General features: G+C 36.4%; 1 protein-coding gene across 7 annotated transcripts in view; it reads right to left on the bottom strand.

Annotated features, from left to right (window-relative positions):
- INTS7 (integrator complex subunit 7) overlaps positions 1-19588 on the bottom strand; it is a 101389-nt gene that overhangs the window by 69848 nt on the left and 11953 nt on the right. For 6 of the 7 annotated variants that reach the window (XM_055234963.2, XM_055234966.2, XM_055234964.2 and 3 more), the window contains 6 exons: positions 16645-16774; positions 15676-15822; positions 11840-11977; positions 7435-7481; positions 2992-3191; positions 2384-2506 (listed from right to left, as the gene is read on the bottom strand). In XM_055234963.2, the coding sequence (XP_055090938.1) occupies positions 2384-2506; positions 2992-3191; positions 7435-7481; positions 11840-11977; positions 15676-15822; positions 16645-16774 (785 nt within the window). The remainder of the gene's footprint in view (positions 1-2383; positions 2507-2991; positions 3192-7434; positions 7482-11839; positions 11978-15675; positions 15823-16644; positions 16775-19588) is intronic. The other variant, XM_055234967.2, reaches the window with a different exon arrangement.

Genomic DNA, 19588 nt, shown 5'->3' with positions numbered 1-19588 from the left:
CAGCTGCTTGGGAAGTTGAGGTGGGAGGATGGCTTGAACCCTGGAGGCAGAGGTTGCAGTGAGCCAAGACTGCACCACTGCACTCCAGCCTGGGTGACAGAGCAAAATTCTGTCTCGAAAAAAAAAAAAAAACCTCCAATTAAATGCTGTTTATAAGAAACATGTGAAACATAAAGATATATAAAGATTGAAACTAAAAAGATGGTAAACAACCTATCATGTCAACATATGTAAAAGAAAACTAAAGTAGTGATATTAATATCAGATGAAATAGAGTAGGCCAAGAGACACATTAAAGGGACCTAAAATAAGTGGAAAGATACAACATGTTCATGCACTGGAAGACAATATTATAAAGTTACCAATTTCTTACAAACTAATCTTTATATTCAATGTAATCCCAATCAAACTGTTATATTTGACAAGCTGATTCTGAAATTTATACAGAATTGTCAAGGACCAACAAAGTATGAGTATCCCAAATATATAAAAAATAACTACGAATCAACAGAAAAATAGGCAAGAGACCTGAATAGCCATGTCATAAGAGAAAATCCAAATGGTCAATAAACATATTAAAAAGGTGTTCAATTACTTTAATAATCAAGGAGTTACACATAAAAAGTACAACTTCTAAACTGGTAAAAAATGTAGGTCTGATCATTCTACGTGTTGGTAAGGATGTGATCAATGGACGCCCTCATACACAGCAAGAATGTAAACTGGTTCATTGACTTTGGAAAATAGTTTGACACCATCTGTTACAACTGAAGACACGCATTTTCTATAAGTCAGAAATTTCATTCCTAGGTATATACTCTAAAGAAATTTGCATGTGTGCACTGGGAGACAAACAGAAGAATGTTCTGCACTGTTTGCAATAGACCCATGCTGGAAATAACCCATGCAGAGCAAATAAACTGTGATACATTCATACAATGGGATACTACATTACAATTAAAGGGGAAAGACATGGATGAGTCTCACCAGTGTAATGCTGAGCAAAAGAAACAAAAACAAAGCTAAACAGTATTCTTTAGGAAGACATGTGAAGAAGGTAAAAGAAGAGCAAAGAAGTTATTATCACGAAAGTCAAAATAGTGGTTTGCTTTTGGAAGGTGTAAAGTTTCAATTAGGAAGGACCACGCAAGGGAAGGAGGCAGGGTTCTGTGATCCTGTAATGTTCTATTTCTAGCTGGATGGTAGTTGCATGGGTTTTCGCTTAAAAGTATTTAAACTATTTATACATTTTACATACTTTTCTCACATAAAGGTACTTATTTATATATTTTACATACCTTTCTGCATGTATGATCTATCTCCCAATAAGAAAAAAACAAGAAGGAATAATACTGTGCTTCTCACTCATCTTTCTAAATAACAGGGGGTTTGGTTCTTTGTATAAATTCTCTAAAATGACAAGTGGCTAGGCACATTCTCTTCTTGGAAAGATAGCATTATTTAGTAGAAAAAGCAGTAAGACTAGGGATCAGAGGACAGAAGCTCTCTTAATTAAATTCTTAATTTACTGCTCTTAAGATGCTCTCTTAAGCATATTAAGTCTGTGAACCCTAATTGCTTATCTTTTAAATGCAGATTTAACAACTGCCCTTATCTTGGGATATCTGTGACTATCAAATCACAATATAGTAAATTAAAAGATGTTTAGAAAACTGCAAACAAACAAACAGAAAAACAAACATAGCAGTTTAGTTTTAATAATCTGAAATTCAAAGATTTTTAATCCACTGGAGTCATGATGATGCTAAGAGATAAAAACTTCCGTTCCATTTTAAATAGCATTATTTGCAAAATGGAATGGGTAAACAAACAGGGTTCTATTTTGAGAAAAAAAATAAACATAAAATATTAATTTAACCTAACAGATGGTAACAGATGGTGTCAAAGATGTCACATTAAAAGTCTAAAGAGTGAGATCTGCTCTTCTGTTTACAAAAGAAGACTTAAGAATGGCTCTCCAGGAAGAGAGAAATATACTTCCCAAGTTGCCCATCCAGCCCTATCTCCATTACAGATAACAGTCAGCCCCTAAATTTTTCTCCCCAAATTGACTGAAAAATACAAGAATAAAAAAACCAAACCAACGTAACTGGGCTTCTCAATTAGCCTTAGTGCCGCTATGGGAAAATGAACAAGCAACTGAGTGGCAAGTTTCACTGACTAAAACAAACGTTGAAGTATAGAAGTTTTAGTATTTATTGTGCCGCTTATAAAATAACTGCCACAAACACCAACAATGCTTTTAGAAGTTTTTCATATTCAACCACTTAGATGACAAAGACAATATAAAAATGCAAAACATTTTACTATATTATAATGTTATATTATTTTGTCTATATAAAATGTTACAAGTTCTACATACCTGAATATTCTCCCTACTCCAAGTATGTGGTGTTTTATTAGCAAGTAATTTCAGATCTTGAATAGCAAGTTTCTTTACTGCCTTCCTGGGATCATTCTTCAAATACTGCAACAGAAGCTGAATCTATAAAGGAAATAAGTCACTCCATAAACAATACTATAACTGAAATGATCATTAGAAATGCAGCGTAGTTTAGTGAAACTTATCAAGGGACAGGACTCACTTCACATCAGAGCCCTGTCACTCATTAGCTACGTGCCCACATTTGGGTCTCTTTCTCCATGTTTGTAAAATACTACCATTTAACTTTAAAGTTTTAGCACAGGCCCTGGCATTTAACAGATACTCAATCCTTTCTTTTTTTTTTTTTTATACGGCCAACTTCACACCCAGCCATGTACCCCATAATATCTCATTTTCCCCAAGGGCACCCAACAATCAGTACTGTGAACAGAGAATAAAGAAGCAAGCAAAAGATCAATCTGACCTTTATTAGTGAAAAGAACCTTAATGTCCTCAAGACTTGTGCGCCACTTTCTTATTTCTAATCATATATTTAATATGTAAGTTTACCAAAGAATTAGCAGTTTAAAGAAAATTGAAATTACCTGCTTAGGTGTATCAACCAAAGATGAAGCTGCAAGCAGAGTGAAAGTGTGCAAAGACACAATCACCATTTTGGTGGACGGATAGGATGTGACCAGCTGTTGTAAAAGCTGACGAGCACTGGAAGCCAAGATTGCATCATGGTGCATGTGCTGTAGAATGGGTATCAATTTTAGCTTCAAGTCTACTGGTGTCGCTAAACCTAGACACAAAAAGAATTCTCAAGGTAATTGGGATCATCATCCTTAATAATATCCCAGATTTAAAAGCTGTGACTCAATTAGCAAAACTGCACTTGAAAAACACAGTATACTAATATTATATTTATAACATTAAAGATTATACTAGAACCAATTGATCAATTCAGTATTTTTTCCAAAGTATCTTGACATTAACTTTTCAATGATTATAAAACTACATGCTAATAATAAAAACTGCCTTTAAAAAGCACAGTAGAAAGCAAAGTCGTATTTGCTGCCTATTTCCTCTCATTATCATAGTAAAAAAATTATACATACACATATACATACATATATATATATATACACAAACACACATACTTGATGGCTACAGTCTGATTATACTTACGATTTTAATTATTTCTTTCAACAACTAAATCAGAATCAGGATGTGAATAAACTGTGTGTAGAATAGTTTTGAAGTCCTCTGAACTTTGTGTAGTAAATGCCTTTCTTTTTTTTTTTTTTTTTTGAGACAGTCTCGCTCTGTCACCCAGGCTGGAGTGCGATGGCGCAATCTCGGCTCACTGCAAGCTCCGCCTCCTGGGTTCACGCCATTCTCTTGCCTCAGCCTCTCCGAGTAGCTGGGACTACAGGTGCCCGCCACCACACCCGGCTAATTTTTTGTATTTTTTTTAGTAGAGACGGGGTTTCACCGTGGTCTCGATCTCCTGACCTCATGATCCGCCCGCCTCGGCCTCCCAAAGTGCTGGGATTACAAGCGTGAGCCACCGCACCCGGCCTGTAAATGCCTTTCTTTATTGCATACACAACTGGATCCATGAAGACTAACCCTAATCCACATTTTCCTGTCAACAGTGGAGCGAAACCAACAAATCTTTTCTTCTATGGCATGGCTTTGTGGTCATGGTGAACACAAATTTCTCAGTCATAATGTACCACATACATGCCACAAGCTAATTATACTCTGCATATTGCTGGGTTTTCCATGGTGAAATAATTGTGGGTATGAACGTAAGACAGCACTTCAACGTCCAACAGTTGCCTACATCAACAAACTCCTTTGCTAGATGGCCTCTACTTGGGTTTGCCAGAGGGAAAAGAATGAGATCAGAGTATTCCCTGCTTTCCTCTCTGCAGGGTCACATCATGCTCATGTTGTTGTTACTTTGTTCCTTAAGGTTCTGAATGCACTTGACACTGCTGACCATTCTATCTTTGAAACTCTCTCCTAATGGCTTTGGCTCTTCCACTCTTACTGTTTTCTGACCTCTTTCTCTGGCTGTTCCTTCTTAATCTCCTTTGTAGTCTCCTCATCTGTCTATGCTTTAATTTCTGATATTCCCATAGGTTGGTAATAAATTCTCTTCTCATTCTATGTGCTTTCCCTGAGTGAGCTGATATAATCCCATGGTTTCCATTGTCGGCTAAATGTGAATGGCTGCCACCCACCCGTCCTCCTGCCCCGGACGTCAGATGCATGTATCTCATTACCTTCTGGTCATCTGCACCAGGAGGTCTCAGAAGCATTTTGTATTAATAAGGCCCAAAGAGAACTGATCTTTACCTTGAAACTGCCCCTCCAAAAATATTCCTGTCTCAGTAAATGACATCATTATAGCTCCTTAGACCCTGGAGTCTTTCTTAATTAGTGAAAGAAGGATTCTCACATCCCATTTCCAAATGTATTAGCAAATCTTACTGGTTCTATCTTCAAAATAAAACCCAAACTGACTCTTTCTACCTCCGTTGTTACCATGCCAATCCATTTCCACTACCATCTCTTGACTAAATTATTGCAAGTCTCCTAAGTATTCTCCCTACTTAGGCCTTTCCCCATGGCAGACTCCACTCTTATATCCCCATCTTTCCTCCACTGCAAGTTTATTCTCAACCCAGTACTCAGAGGGATCTTTACTAAAGATTTAGGGAGGCTCGGAGATTTTACTTGGCAGAAACACAAGCAGCTTAAAACCAAATGTCAGGATTCTCTGTTCCTAAAACTCCTCTTTCATTTCCATACCTTGGGTTCCAGTTTTCCTCCACTTTTCCTCCGCCCACACTCCTTTGTTTTCCTCTGCCTCTCTCTCTTGCTAATTCCTGTTCTTTTAGATTTTTTAAGATAAAATTTAAGGAACAATAAGGTAATGAATCTTAAGTGTACAGATTAATGAATTTCTACATATGTATATTCCCATGTAACTACCATCAGATACACAGAATACTCCAGCATCCTAGAAGGCTCACCTGAATAGCTTTCATCAACTCCCTTGCTATCTGCCCTTTGTTTGGGTTTAACCAATGCAGAGCCCAGCAGGAGTTGCAGAGAAGAATGAGGTCAGAGTATTTATTCCCTGGTTCTCTCACTGCAGGGTCACATCGTGCTCCTGGAGGTTAGTTTCTCAAAGTGGCCCTCCTGACATGATACCAATTTTCTAGTAACCTCTGTTTAACCTGTACCCTTAGATGTATGGTAAAAGCTATTACGGGCTCAAGAACTACATTATCCCCTATAGTACACCCTGAGCATGCCTTTGTGAATGGTTCACTTTATTACACCTTCCTTGAGTTATCTTAATTCAAATGTGCCACTTGTTTCCTGCTGAGATCTTGTCTGATACATCAGGCAATTGATAAAATCCTGCTCAATGAATAAGTGATGCTTCCTTCTAATGTCTTAAGGATACCTTTCTGCAGGAAAGCCCTTTTGCTAATGGTGGAAGAAAAAAGACAAAGGAATAAAGGGGAACACAACAAAGCTCATTCACTGTATCTTGGTCTTTAAGTGATTTTTATTATTTATGCAAGTGAGCAAGTTCTCTTTAATTTTAATTTGAAGGACAATTTAAATGCATGCAAAATATAACTACACTAAGCAATTCATGCCTTAGAAAGGCACAATAGCATAGTGGTTAAAAGCATGGGCCTCAAAGCCAAACTGTAAGTTATCAGCTTTTTTACTGTGAACCAATCATTCAGCTTTAGTGTGGCTCCATTTCCTTTCCTGTAAAACGAACATAATAGTATTACCTATCCAAGGCCGCCCGCCACGTTGCACAATTCAAAGGAATGTTCTTTGTAAGAATATAAACAAAGTGATGTTCTCTAGAGTCATGCAATGCTATAGCCCAAGAGCTCCCTTTTATGACTGTTAGGATAAACAGGGGTATGACACATGTATTAACCCTATGGGAGCTCTTGGGCTCCCATAATGACTGTTATAAGGATAAATAGGGTTAATACACATGACTCATTGTATAAGAGATTGGAAAACCAGGGCTTTGTAGTCCATGGTAAGGAATCTGGATTTGATTCTAAATGCAACTGGAAGACAATGGAGGGACATTAGCAGAGAGTTCCAGAGCTCCTAGTAACATTAGCCTCTCTCACACAGAGCAGCCTTCCCTAAACTAATCACGCCCCCGTAAGTATGCTTTGGTGAATGAAGGACCACACGACAGACGGTGGTCCCATAAGATTACAATGGAGCTGAAAAATTCCTAGTAACTTCATAGACCCTGTAGTCACTGTAACACCACAGAGCAATATATTACTTTTTCTACTTCAGATATACAAATCATTTTGTTACAACTGCCTATGGGTATTCAGCACAGTCACATGCTGCATAGGCTTAGGGCCTAGGAGCAATAGGCTATACCATACAGCCTAAGTGGATAGTAGGCTATACCATTTAGATTTATGTAAGTACACTCCATGAAGTTCAAACAACAAAACTGCCTAAGGACCCATTTCTCACACAGGATCCCCATTGTTAAGCAATGCAAGACTGTATCTGCATGGCTCACTCCTTTCTCTCCTTCATGTCTCACTGAAGTATCACCTCATCAGAGACCGTCTCTGATCAATATATACAAAAAAGTCCCTTCTCTGATCAATACATATAAAATAGGTAAGTCCCTGCTTTCACCCCACCAACGATTTACTTTTGAGACTCTCTATCCTTCCTCTCTCACTTTTTCACTGTAGCACCAGAAATGTCATATGCACATTTGTCTATCCCCACACACTCCACCCCTGACTAGAGTGTAGGTTAGATGGGGGTAAGGACTTTGTTTTGCTCATTCCTGTATCCTCAGCATTTAGAACAGTTTGGGCACATAGAAGATACTTAATAAATATTATTTGAATGTGTGGTGACTAGCAAATAATAAGTACTTAATTAGTGTTAGCAACTATTACAAATCTCATTAAGTCACTTCATAATACTAAACGAAGAATACATACCTTGAATCATTTCACTGATTTTGTTACAGATTCCTACAGCAAAATCCCTTTGGAAAAAGAGAACAGAGAACAGAAAAAACTTTAAAACCAAAAAATTACATTTGCTTATATTTTCTAAGGACTTAAAAGAAATAAAACACAATTAGCACAGAAGAAATACAATAATCCAAACTGCAACTAATATTCCAAGGTCAGGTGCTTGGGTTAGGGGAGGTGGTAAGAAACACAACTAAAACAAAAACTCCAGCAACCAAATGGGTTATGCCAACACTGCTCTAAAGCAGCTCACTTAGGCCATTATCGCAATACAGTGATATTTTTTCATAACACTAACAAGCATCTGAAATTATTTTGTGTTTATATAACAACAGGGCCTGACCTTTTTCACTCCTATATTTCTGGAACTTAGAAAAGTGTCTGAACATGGTAGATATTCAGTAAGTGTTTCTTTAATAACCATATAAAGACTTCTTATAACAACTTAAAATTTACAAATCTGTTACAGACCTTTAGGGCCAAGAAACTGCAAACTAGGAGACTGCAGGTTTTCTGTGTAATAATATTTTTAAAACTCTTTTTAAAATAACATTTTAAAAACTCTTAATGTCGACATTTAAATATAGTGAGCCCAAATAGAATAATCTGGTTTTTCAGATTATCCCCTCTCCTTTGCCAAAAACCTGAGCACTGGGCATCCATTCCTGCACTGTTAACAATAGGCTGGTGCCATGGGGCACTTTAGATGGAGCGGACATGCTTCAGTTCACCACAGTTGCCACTAGGGGACACCGCTCTCACTAACAGTGTTCACCTGACCCCTGAAAGCATCTGAGTTTGTAACTCCTGCTTTGCCACCCAGGGACTAGCAATTTAAAAGTATCTGGTTTAGAATAAAACAAATGTGGTTATGGTAGGAGACGGGGAAGAACAGGATTAAATAAATTCTAAAGGTCTTATTTGGCTTGTTACTCTGATTTAATATCCAAAACTGATCAATACAGATACTAGAAAAAAAATCCATCAGTACTGACCGAGATATGTGATCTCAGGCAAGGTCATTATTTCTGGGAGAAGATATGAACACTGATTTCAAAAATATAAATCTTGTCAGCTGGCCACAGTAGCTCACACCTGTAATCCCAGCAATTTGGGATTGCTGAGGTGAGAGGATCACTTGAGTCCAGGAGTTCGAGGCTGCAGTGAGCCATGATTGCACCACTGCACTCCAGCCTAGGTGACAGAGATTCATTTGGTATTTTTTAATATAATAAATTACAAGTGTATCATATTGAAGCATGGTATATTAAAAACTGTTTCTACATAAACTGCTAATTTAGATGTTTAATCATCATTTCCACAAGTGAAGAATCTTGCTGTTTCTCTTACTTGGTCTTAATCATTTTCCAAAACCAGTAATTACGCAGAGTGAAATAAAATTAGCTTCTAATAAGAACACAAGAGAAAAACTGAACTAAAAGTGATTCTCATATATAAAATTTAATCACTAAATTACAAATTTATCATCCAGATTTAGAAACTAAATTTAGAAAACTATTTTTGGAAGCACTGGAAGTATATATTTAATCTGACAGACTATGAAGCACTGACACTTTGGCAGTGGTAATCACATGATAATTATTCCCTAGGCACAACTCCTAATCAATAAACGTAGTCATGTGCAGCATAACAACGTTTTGGTCAACAACAAACCACATATTGACAGCGGCCTCAAGAGATTATAACAGAGCTGAAAAATTCATATTGGCCAGAGATGTCTTGATGTCTGACCCTGTGCAGGTCTAGGTTAATGTATGCGTCTCTGTGTCTTTTCTTTGAGGGGTCTCACTATGTTGCCTAGGCTAGTCTTGAACTCCTGAGCTCAAGTGATATCCCGGCCTCAGCCTCCCAAGTAGCTGGAATTACAGGCGTGAGACACTGTGCCCAGCTATGTCTTAATTTTAACAAAAAAAAGCTTATAGAATAAGGATATAAAGAAAGTATGTTTATACAGCTGTATGTTTGTATTTTAAGCTAAGTGTTATTACAAAAGAGTCAAAAAGTTAAAAGAAATTAAGACTTTACAAAGTTAAAAAGTTATAGTAAGGTAAGGTTAATTTATTATTGAAGGAAGAAAAATTTCAAAAATAAATTTAGTGAAGCCTAAGTGTACAGTGTTTAGGAAGTCTACAGTAGTATACAGTAATGTCCTAGGCTTTCACATTCATTTACCACTCACTCACTGATCACCCAGAGCAAATTCCAGTCCTGCAAGCTCCATTCATGGTAAGTGCCCTATACAGGAATACCATTTTTATGAGCTTTTATGCCATATTTTTACTGAGCTTTTTCTATGTTTAGATATACATATACTTACCACTGTGTTCCAATTGCCTACAGTTTTCAGTACAGAAACATGCTATACAGGTTTACAGCCTAGGGGCAACAGGTTATACCATATAACCTAGGTGTATAGTAGGTTATACCATATAACCTAGGTGTATAGTAGGTTATACCATATAACCTAGGTGTATAGTAGGTTATACCATATAACCTAGGTGTATAGTAGGTTATACCATATAACCTAGGTGTATAGTAGGTTATACCATCTAGATTTGTGTAAGTCCTCTACGATGTTTGCACAATGATGAAATTGCCTAACAATGCATTTCTCAGAATGTAACCTCATAGTTAAGAGACATGTGACTGAAATTTTTAAAAGTCCTCTCAATACCAACGACTCTCTCAATGAGGAAAAAAAATGCTTATTTTCAAAGGCACAAATAGGAACTGCACTTATTCAGGTATTTCTGATCATCAATTACTGCTACATCTATTTATTAATTTTGATCTGTGAAATTAAAAATTATATGCTTTCTATTATCTACTTTTTCAATAAGAATTCCTGGAACTCTGAAGGTTTGATAAGAATAGCTGAAGGGGCCGGGCACAGTGGCTCACGCCTGTAATTCCAGCACTTTGGGAGGCCAAGGCAGGTGGATCACCTGAGGTCAGGAGTTCAAGACCAGCCTGGCCAACGTGCCGAAACCCCATCTCTACTAAAAATACAAAAATTAGCTGGGCATGGTGGCAGGCACCTGTAATCCCAGCTACTTGGGAGGCTGAGGCAGAAGAATCACTTGAACCTGGGAGGCGGAGGTTGCTGTGAGCCGAGATTGCGCCACTACTCCAGCCTAGATGACAACAGCGAAACTCCATCTCAAAAAAAAAAAATAATGCTGAAGAGGAGGGTATGCAGGTACTATTTTTTTAATGTTAAAAAAAATTTATTATTCACCTGGTTATGAAACTGGAACTTGTTCATGCCAAGATATAGAGAAATTTATAGAAAGAAAATAAAAATTACATACCATCTTACCACTCAGAGACAAGATTTTGATACATATCCTTCTAGTCTTTTTTTCTATTGCATAAACACAAATATTAGGGCTTTTATTTTTTTTTTAAACAAATCTGTTATATTACATAAGCTATTAGGGTTTTTTTTTAAACAAACCTGTCATATTACATAACCTATTATGTAACCTGCTTCCAAATGTTTCTAAAAACATTTGTTTTAAGTTGTTACCATATTCTATTGTATGATCATAATTTAATCTAAGCTCAATGGCAGAAATTCAGGTTGCTTCTCATTTCTTTTGTTGTTACAAGTAACACTACAACTAGCATCCATACAAATAATTATCAGTACATATTGCTGTTATCTTAGGATAAACTCTAGAAGTGATTTCCTGGGTCAAAGGGATGTACCTGTTTAAGGCTTTTCATACATATTACCAAAACGCACCCCAGAAGGCAATGCTACTTTTCCTGTCAGTCAGGGAGATATTGTATTTTCTTTTACAGAAGGGAAGCCAATCAAACATAGTAATAAAACCATGGTCAACATTTAATCCTCCTGCCCAAAACAAAATACTGTTCTGTAAAACAACAGTGTAGGACATGACATTCTGAATAGGTTAAAATTGGTTTTAATTCAAGTTATTGTCTTTGCCAAACTGTGGACAGCTCTAATGCAAAACAAATTAACATTAGAAGACAGTAAGTAAGCAATTTAGTATTACAGATGTATATATCTGGGAGAAGCTACTCAATGAACAAAGCTTCTGCTACCCAGTGAAGCTTTCTCCAACTAATCTATGCTGATCCTGTCCTTCTGGAAACTCATTTCATTTACACAATTAATGCCAACATTTGTACTTACATTTTCTATTTTATGAATTTAAGTCTTCTTTCCCCAACATAAGGTAAACCTTCTTGGAAAACATACCTTGTCATTTACACTTTCCTGTATCTCTTAGTGTTTATATAAGTTGATCAGTTTTTCCTTCAAAAACTTTTCTTGGGAAGCCAGATTACTAAAAGGGATGTACTTTTGTAAGCTTACTTTGACTGTGCAGAGAAGTTTGCAGCAGCAAAAACAGCAGCTTCAACTTCTACATTATCATGTGAATCTAAACTCTGACGAATACTATGATGAGCATTCTTCCTCTCAGGAATTATTGATGCCAGACTTCCCAACATCCTACAGAAACAGAGAAACCCAAGAAGATCGGGCATGCAATAAAGTCAAGGTCAGAAAAAGAAGAGGCAAGGCAAAGTCAGATTATCAAAACTAAAGTTCATAGGTAATTCCATGTAACTCCAGTTAATAAAGCATAACTTTAGAAATCCATGACTCAAATTTTAAATGCTTTTACATATTTCAATATGTCAGAAAAATTAAAATGGCTTATCTAAAAAGCAAAATTTTTAACAATCACCTTGAAGTACATCCCAGGTACCAAACAGCCGAGGAAGGAAACTTCTGAATTATTAAAGCATCAAAATATCAATTTTCCAATGTTGCATAAAGAAGTCCATTTTAGCAAAGCATTAAAAATACTTTTTTTTTGCTGTTAAGCAGATACACAAAGTAAAAAAAAGTAAGAGCTCCCAATCTTTTTTTTCCACATCAGTAAATATTGGTATGACGATTTTCAAATGTCCTCAAGATCACGAAAGCAGTGGTTGAGGACGCCCCTGGGGCTCATACCAGAATCAACAATGGTGCAGAAGGTAAAGCTTGGAAAACACAGTCTACTTTATAATAAAATTATACATTTAGAAAGGAAAAACATCTATTGTTTGTGATATAAACTACAGAAAGTAGTTTGAAAAATCCTTTCAGCAGAAAGGCATAAATTTCAGAAATTTGCAAAACACTGCAGTAAACAAAACCTACAATGTTCCTACAATGACAACCTTCTTCAAAGTCAACATCCTAAATAACCTTCGAATGTGACATGTAATCACCTAATTATTCCCTGTAATTACACTCAATTAAGTAGTACTGTTCCTAGCACTGTTAAAAATAATACTGTTAGTAGCAAGAAACTAAAATGAACTAAATATGTAATTTATATTTAATTTGAAGGTTTTGGAATTATACATCTTTCAAAAGAAATAACAAATGGCTATTAATCCATTATACCAGAAAAGATTAGACTAGGCTAATACTGACACATTTAATGACTTATTCCCACTGCTTCTGGCTTAATTTTTCTCTTCTTACTTGAGTACCTCCTTCTAGAATGTTTGCAAAACAGGTCCTATATGGCAAACCTCCTAAGGCCTTGTGTGCCTGAGAATCTTTTTATTTTACTACTTTTTTAAATGAAAACTGGGCCGGGCGCAGTGGCTCACGCCTGTAATCCCAGCACTTTGGGAGGCCGAGGCAGGTGGATCACGAGGTCAGGAGATCGAGACCACGGTGAAACTCCATCTCTACTAAAAATACAAAAAATTAGCTGGGCGCGGTGGCGGGCACCTGTAGTCCCAGCTACTCGGGAGGTTGAGGCAGGAGAATGGCGTGAACCTGGGAGGCGGAGCTTGCAGTGAGCCGAGATCGTGCCACTGCACTCCAGCCTGGGCGACAGCGAGACTCCGTCTCAAAAAAAAAAATAAATAAATAAATAAATGAAAACTGGATTAGATATAAAATTCTTAGCTCAATTTTCCTTTAATACTTATTGCATCAAGTGTTACTGTAGAAAAATCTGATTTCAATCTAATTTTTTTTTCCTTTAAAGTGACCCTTCTTTTTGGAAGCTTTCTAGAGATCGCTGGCTTTACTGATAACCACAGTGCTTAGAAAAGGAATTGAGGCAAGAGTCAATTGCCATGACTTAGAGAAGGGCAAGCATGCAAAATGATTAACATTCAAATATTAATCTACATTCTTATCAAAATATTCAGGCTAGCTCTAAATTATTTATGAAATTCATTCTACCAGTTAAATTCTATTCTTCTCTATTATCTTTTGATAAAAAAAAAAAAAACCATGTTTGTGAAAACCAATTCAAACATTACAAAAAAAAGTCAAATGGAAAAGCCTCTTGTAATCTTTTTTTTTTTTTTTTTGAGACAGAGTCTCGCTCTGTCCCCCAGGCTGGAGTGCAGTGGCGCGATCTTGGCTCACTGCAAGCTCCGCCTCCCGGGTTCACGCCATTCTCCTGCCTCAGCCTCTCGAGTAGCTGGGACTACAGGCGCCCGCCAACGCGCCCGGCTAATTTTTTGTATTTTTAGTAGAGACGGGCCAGGATGGTCTCGATCTTCTGACCTCGTGATCCACCCACCTCGGCCTCCCAAAGTGCTGGGATTACAGGCTTGAGCCACCGTGCCCGGCTATGCCTCTTGTAATCTATAACCCAAAGGCTCTAACAAAAATAATCACTGTTAACAGTATATATTCCTCTAGATTTTTTTCTGAGCCTATATAAACATATATATTAATATTAACTGACAAAATGAGTTAATAAAATGATACTATTTGACTACTTTTTAAAACTTATTATCTTTCTATGTCAGTATATATAGACTCACAACTCACTTTACTCTTTATAAGTTATACAGTAGTTCACAAATAGCTATTCCCATGTTGATTTTTCCCCAATTTTTCAATCTACAAAAATGATACTATAATCATCTATATACATATATTCACCAACTTTTAAAAATGATTCATTAAAAAAATTCCTATAGGTATATTTGCTGAAGTAAAGGGTAAAAATATCTTAAATTTAAATTCTGGGCCAGGTGCAGTGGCTCACGCCTGTAATCCCAACAATATGGGAGGCCGAAGCGGGCAGATCACCTGAGGTCAGGAGTTCAAGACTAGCCTGGCCAACGTGGTGAAATGCTGTCTCTACTAAAAGTAAAAAAAGATAGCTGAGTGTGGTGGCGGGCACCTACAATCCCAGCTACTCGGGAGGCTGAGGCAGGAGAATTGCCTGAACCCAGGAGGCAGAGGTTGCAGTGAGCCAAGATCACGCCACTGCACTCCAGCCTGGGCGACAGAGCAAGACTCCATCTCAATAAATAAATAAATAAATACATACATACATAAATTATATTGAATATAGCTTTCAAAGGATGAAAATCAATGAACTGACTTTAAAATATCACATACTACTCACAATTTAATCACTCAAAAGGCAAAGAAATGACAAAAGCACTAAATTCTGAACAAGAAGGAAGAACTGATTCCTGGTGTGGAAAAAAGGACACATAGGGAAGATGTGACATCCCAAACTTCCTGGTTAAAAAGAAGACTGTCTGGGCAGGCTAGGTCAGAAATGAACCCTATAATTTAGGAAAGTGAATTTCAAAAGATATAAAAAGTTATAGATATGATACTATAAATGGCAGAGCTAAAAAGAGAATATGGTTCGAACTGGATATAAGGCTTACAAAATGAAATTCTAACAAATAATTTTTTTAAATATGCCAAGAAAGAAAAGAAAAAGCTAAAGAAACTATAGTGGCTATATCTGATGTTCTCCAATGAAATCAAATATGATTTATCACATTAAAAACAATCACATAATCAAGGAGGAATATAGAAAACTGACAGAAAACATTAAGGACAAGGGCAGTAACGCAAAGCTCAAAATGTGCTGAGGCAAAGCTATATTGAGATCCACCAAGTTATTTGATCAGAACACCTACCTACATAGAGATTCATTTCAAACACAAGTTAGGCAACAATTTATAACCAAAACAGTTAACACATATGTTAGCTAAAAAGCATTTGCAGATTGGGATGGTTATCACAGTTTTGCCTCGACTCTTAGTCAAAAAACAACTCCTAATATTCAAAATGAAAAATGTAAATGTACTGCCTTTTTTGTACATAATTACAATTCGAATAATCTTATAGTGAATTATTATAACACGGTATACCGGAGGGTGATGGCTCTTGCCACAGGATCATTACTATGAATCACAGAAAAAATTCTCTTCACAAATTCATCCACATTTAGAATCTTCTCCAAATGTTTCTCACTTTGTTGGGTAACTTTAAGAACACATAGCCTCAGGAAATTATTTCTAGAAAAACCAGAAATAAAATAAATTAGGTCACTTTAGAAAGTAATATTTAATTAGGAACCAAAGCAACACTAATAATATTAAATTTTAGCAACACACAAATATTTTTCAATCTTAATTATTTGTTTCACTACTAAAGGAGTTACTTAAAGTTTGTACTTTAGGTGGACACTAAGCATAAGCAGTTAGCTATGCTATATAGTCTTGCTGCAAGACACCAAAATGGCAGTGACACAAGAAGACCTAGAGCAGAACTAAATCTCCTCAAACTATATTATAACCAAGGCCAGGAAGTCAGAAGGTCTTTCTCTTCTCTTGGGCTTATTCCACAACTTCTTTTCTCCTTCTAGTGTGGTATTGTGTGCATATGAGCACGAGTGCATGGAGAATGGCAGAAAGCAGCAGAAGATGGAATGGTCGGGGGGAGAAAAAGCAAACAGGCATGTATTCAGTGCTTACATGTTTCAGGTGCTTCACAGACATGCATCTCATGCTATAAAATAAATTATTAAATTAAATCAGAAACTTCTCAAAAACAATCTGTACAAAGCCACAGATTTTCCTGAAGTATACAGTAAAATATTAAGGTTGTCTTAATTTTATTCTGTTCTCCAAAGAAATAAGTATTGTCTAAATTACACTCTTCATTTTTGCTTTAAATGTCATTAAATCTCACACTGATGTGCTGCACACAGTCATGTGTGTCCACTAATGGTAACTAACCAGGTGGAAGTCCTAAAAGGCAAAAAGAAAAAGACCACAATATAAAACAAGAAATATGAACAAAGTACTTTAGGACATTGAGGCTTTAAAAAGACTTACCCAACTCTGAAAACATCAGCTAACTTTAGGAATGCAGAATTGATAAGAATAGGGAATGGATACTTCTGAAAAAGTCTGGGAAAGCGAACAACTGCTTCACATTGTTCACCAAGTTTGCCAGATCTTAAACCTATGGAAAAAAAAAGCACAGAGAGGGAAGAACAGTTTGCATATTTGTGGCTACAAAGCAAAAATAGCAAATATAATTTACTAGATAGTAAAGAAATAATCATTCTTAAGAAGCAGGTAAAGTATAATTCATTACCCTTTTAAAAGTAAAAATGGCATATTGAAATAGTAATCTGGAAATTGCTACTTTTAGATACATAATAATGAAAAAAAATTTTTTAAAGGTAAGAGTTAAGAATATTCAAAGCCATAAAATAAATCTCAACACATTTAAAAGGACTGAAATTATACAATGTATGTTTTCTGACCACATGGAATTAGAAATAAGAAAAAAAAAAAGCACGTTTAACCCATAGGTGGCTCATGCTTGTAATCTCAACACTTTGGAAGGCTGAGAAAAGGAGGACTGCTTGGGCTCAGGAGTTCATGACCAGCCTGAACAACACCAGTAAGACCACATCTCTAAAAAAAAAAAAAAAAATCCAAGTGTGGTGGTGTGTGCCTGTGAACCCAGCTACTGAGGAGGCTGAGGTGGACAAATCACTTGAGCCTGGGAGGTTGAAGCTGCAGTGAATTGTGATTGTGTCACTGGGCTCCAGCCTGGGCAGCAGTGCAAGACCCCATCCCAAAAAATATTTTTTAAATAACAAATAAATAAATAACCCACAGCTGAAAAGAAGAAATTAGAAAAATATTTTGAACTGAATGAAAATAAAAGCACAATCTATGGGATACAACTAGAGTAGTGCTTCAAGAAACATTTATAACATTGAAGGCTTATATTAAGAAAGAAGAAAGTTCTCAAATCAATGATCTAACAAAGGTACCAACATAATTCAGTGTGGAAAGAATAACCTTTGAAACGTGATTCTGGAAAAACTAGATAAGCATAAGCAAAAAGAAACAACCTCCACCCTTAACTTGCATCATACACAAAAATTAACTCAAAATGAACCACAGACCTCAGTGTAAGAGCTAAAATTATAAACTATGTAGAAGAAGACATAAAGACAATTTTTATGAGCCTGGGTTAGGCAAAGAATTCTTAGATAAAACAAAAGGCATAAACCATAAAATAAAAAAGTGGTAAGTTAAATTCCATCAAAATTTAAAACTTCTGCTCCTCAAAAGACACTGTTGAGAAGATGAAAAGACAACCACATGCTGAAAGAAAACATTTACAAAACATGTATGTGATAAAGGACTTCATCCACAGTTGTTTTAACTCCATAATACAAACCAACTTTTTAAATGGACAAGAATTGAAGAGAAATTTCATTGAGGAAGAAATATGGATGGCAAATATAAGCACATGAACAGATGCTCAACAGTGTCATCAGGGAAATGACGATTTAAAACTCCAATAAGATACCATTACACATTCACTAGAATGGGAAAAACTTTACAAAGACCAACAATGTCAAGTGCTAATGAGGATATGGGGTAACTATAACTCTCATACATTGTTAGTGGGAAAGTAAAACTGTACAGCTCTTTTGACAACCCTCTGACTCTTCCCTTTACTTTTCATTTTTCTTTTATTTTAGATTCAGGGAGTACATGTGCAAGTTTGCTAATGGGTATACTGTGAGACGCTGAAGTTTGGGGTACGAATGATCCCATTACCCACGTAGTGACCATAGTACCCAATAAGCAGTTTTTCAACTCTTCCCCTCTCCCTCCCTCCCTCCCTAGTTTTAAGAGTCCGCAGTGTCTACTGTTCCTCTCTTTATGTCCACGTGTACCCAATGCTTAGCTCCCACTTATAAGTGAGAACCTACAGTATTTGGTTTTCTGTTCCTTCATTAATCTGCTTAGGGTAATGGCCTCCAGCTGCATCTATGTTGCTGCAAAAGACATGTTTTCATTCTTTTTTATGGCTGCATAGAATTCCATGGTGTACATGTACCACATTTTCTTTATCCAATCCATGACTGACAGGCATCTAGGTTGATTCCACATCTTTGCTATTGTTAACAGTGCTGGGATAAACGTATGAGTACATGTGTCTTTTGGGCAGAATGATTTATTTTCCTTTGGGTATATATCCAGTAATGGGATTACTGGGTTGAATGGCAGTTCTAAGTTCTTCGAGAAATCTCCAAACTGCTTTCTACACTGGCTCAACTAATTTATATTCCCACTAACAGTGTATATATAAGCATTCCCTTTTTTTAACAGCCTCACTAGCATGTTATTTTTTGACTTTTCAATAATAGCCATTTTGACTGGTGTGAGATGGTATCTCACTATGGTTTTAATTTACATTTCTCTGATGATTACTGAAGCTGAGCATTTTTTTCATGTTTGTTGACTGCTTGTATGTCTTCTTTTGAGAATGCCTTTTCATGTCCTTTGCCCACTTTTTAATACGGTTATTTGGTTTTTGCTTGTTGAATTGTTTAAGTCCCTTATAGACTCTAGATATTACACCTTTGTCACATGCATAGTTTGCAAATATTTTCTCCCATTCTGTAGGCTGTTTACTCTGTTGATAGTTTCTTTTGCTGTGCAGGTGCTCTTTTGCTTAATTAGGTCCCACTTGTCAATTTTTGGTTTTGTTGCAATTGCTTTTGAGGATTTAGTCAAATTCTTTCCCAAGGCTGATTTTCTTCTAGGATTCTTACAGTTTGAGGTCTTACATTTGAATATTTAATCCACCTTGAGTTAATTTTTGTATATGGTGAAAGGTAGGGGTCCAGTTTCATTCTTCTGCATAGGGCTAGCCAGCTATCCCTGTACCATTTATTGCATAGGGAGTCCTTTTCCCATTGCTTATTTTTATCGACTTTGTTGAAGATCAGATGGTTGTAGG

The sequence above is a fragment of the Symphalangus syndactylus genome, chromosome 19, assembly GCF_028878055.3.
Source record: "Symphalangus syndactylus isolate Jambi chromosome 19, NHGRI_mSymSyn1-v2.1_pri, whole genome shotgun sequence".
Lineage (NCBI taxonomy): Eukaryota > Metazoa > Chordata > Mammalia > Primates > Hylobatidae > Symphalangus > Symphalangus syndactylus.
Note: the sequence above shows the minus strand (reverse complement) of the source record. Positions and strands in the feature narration are given on the sequence as shown.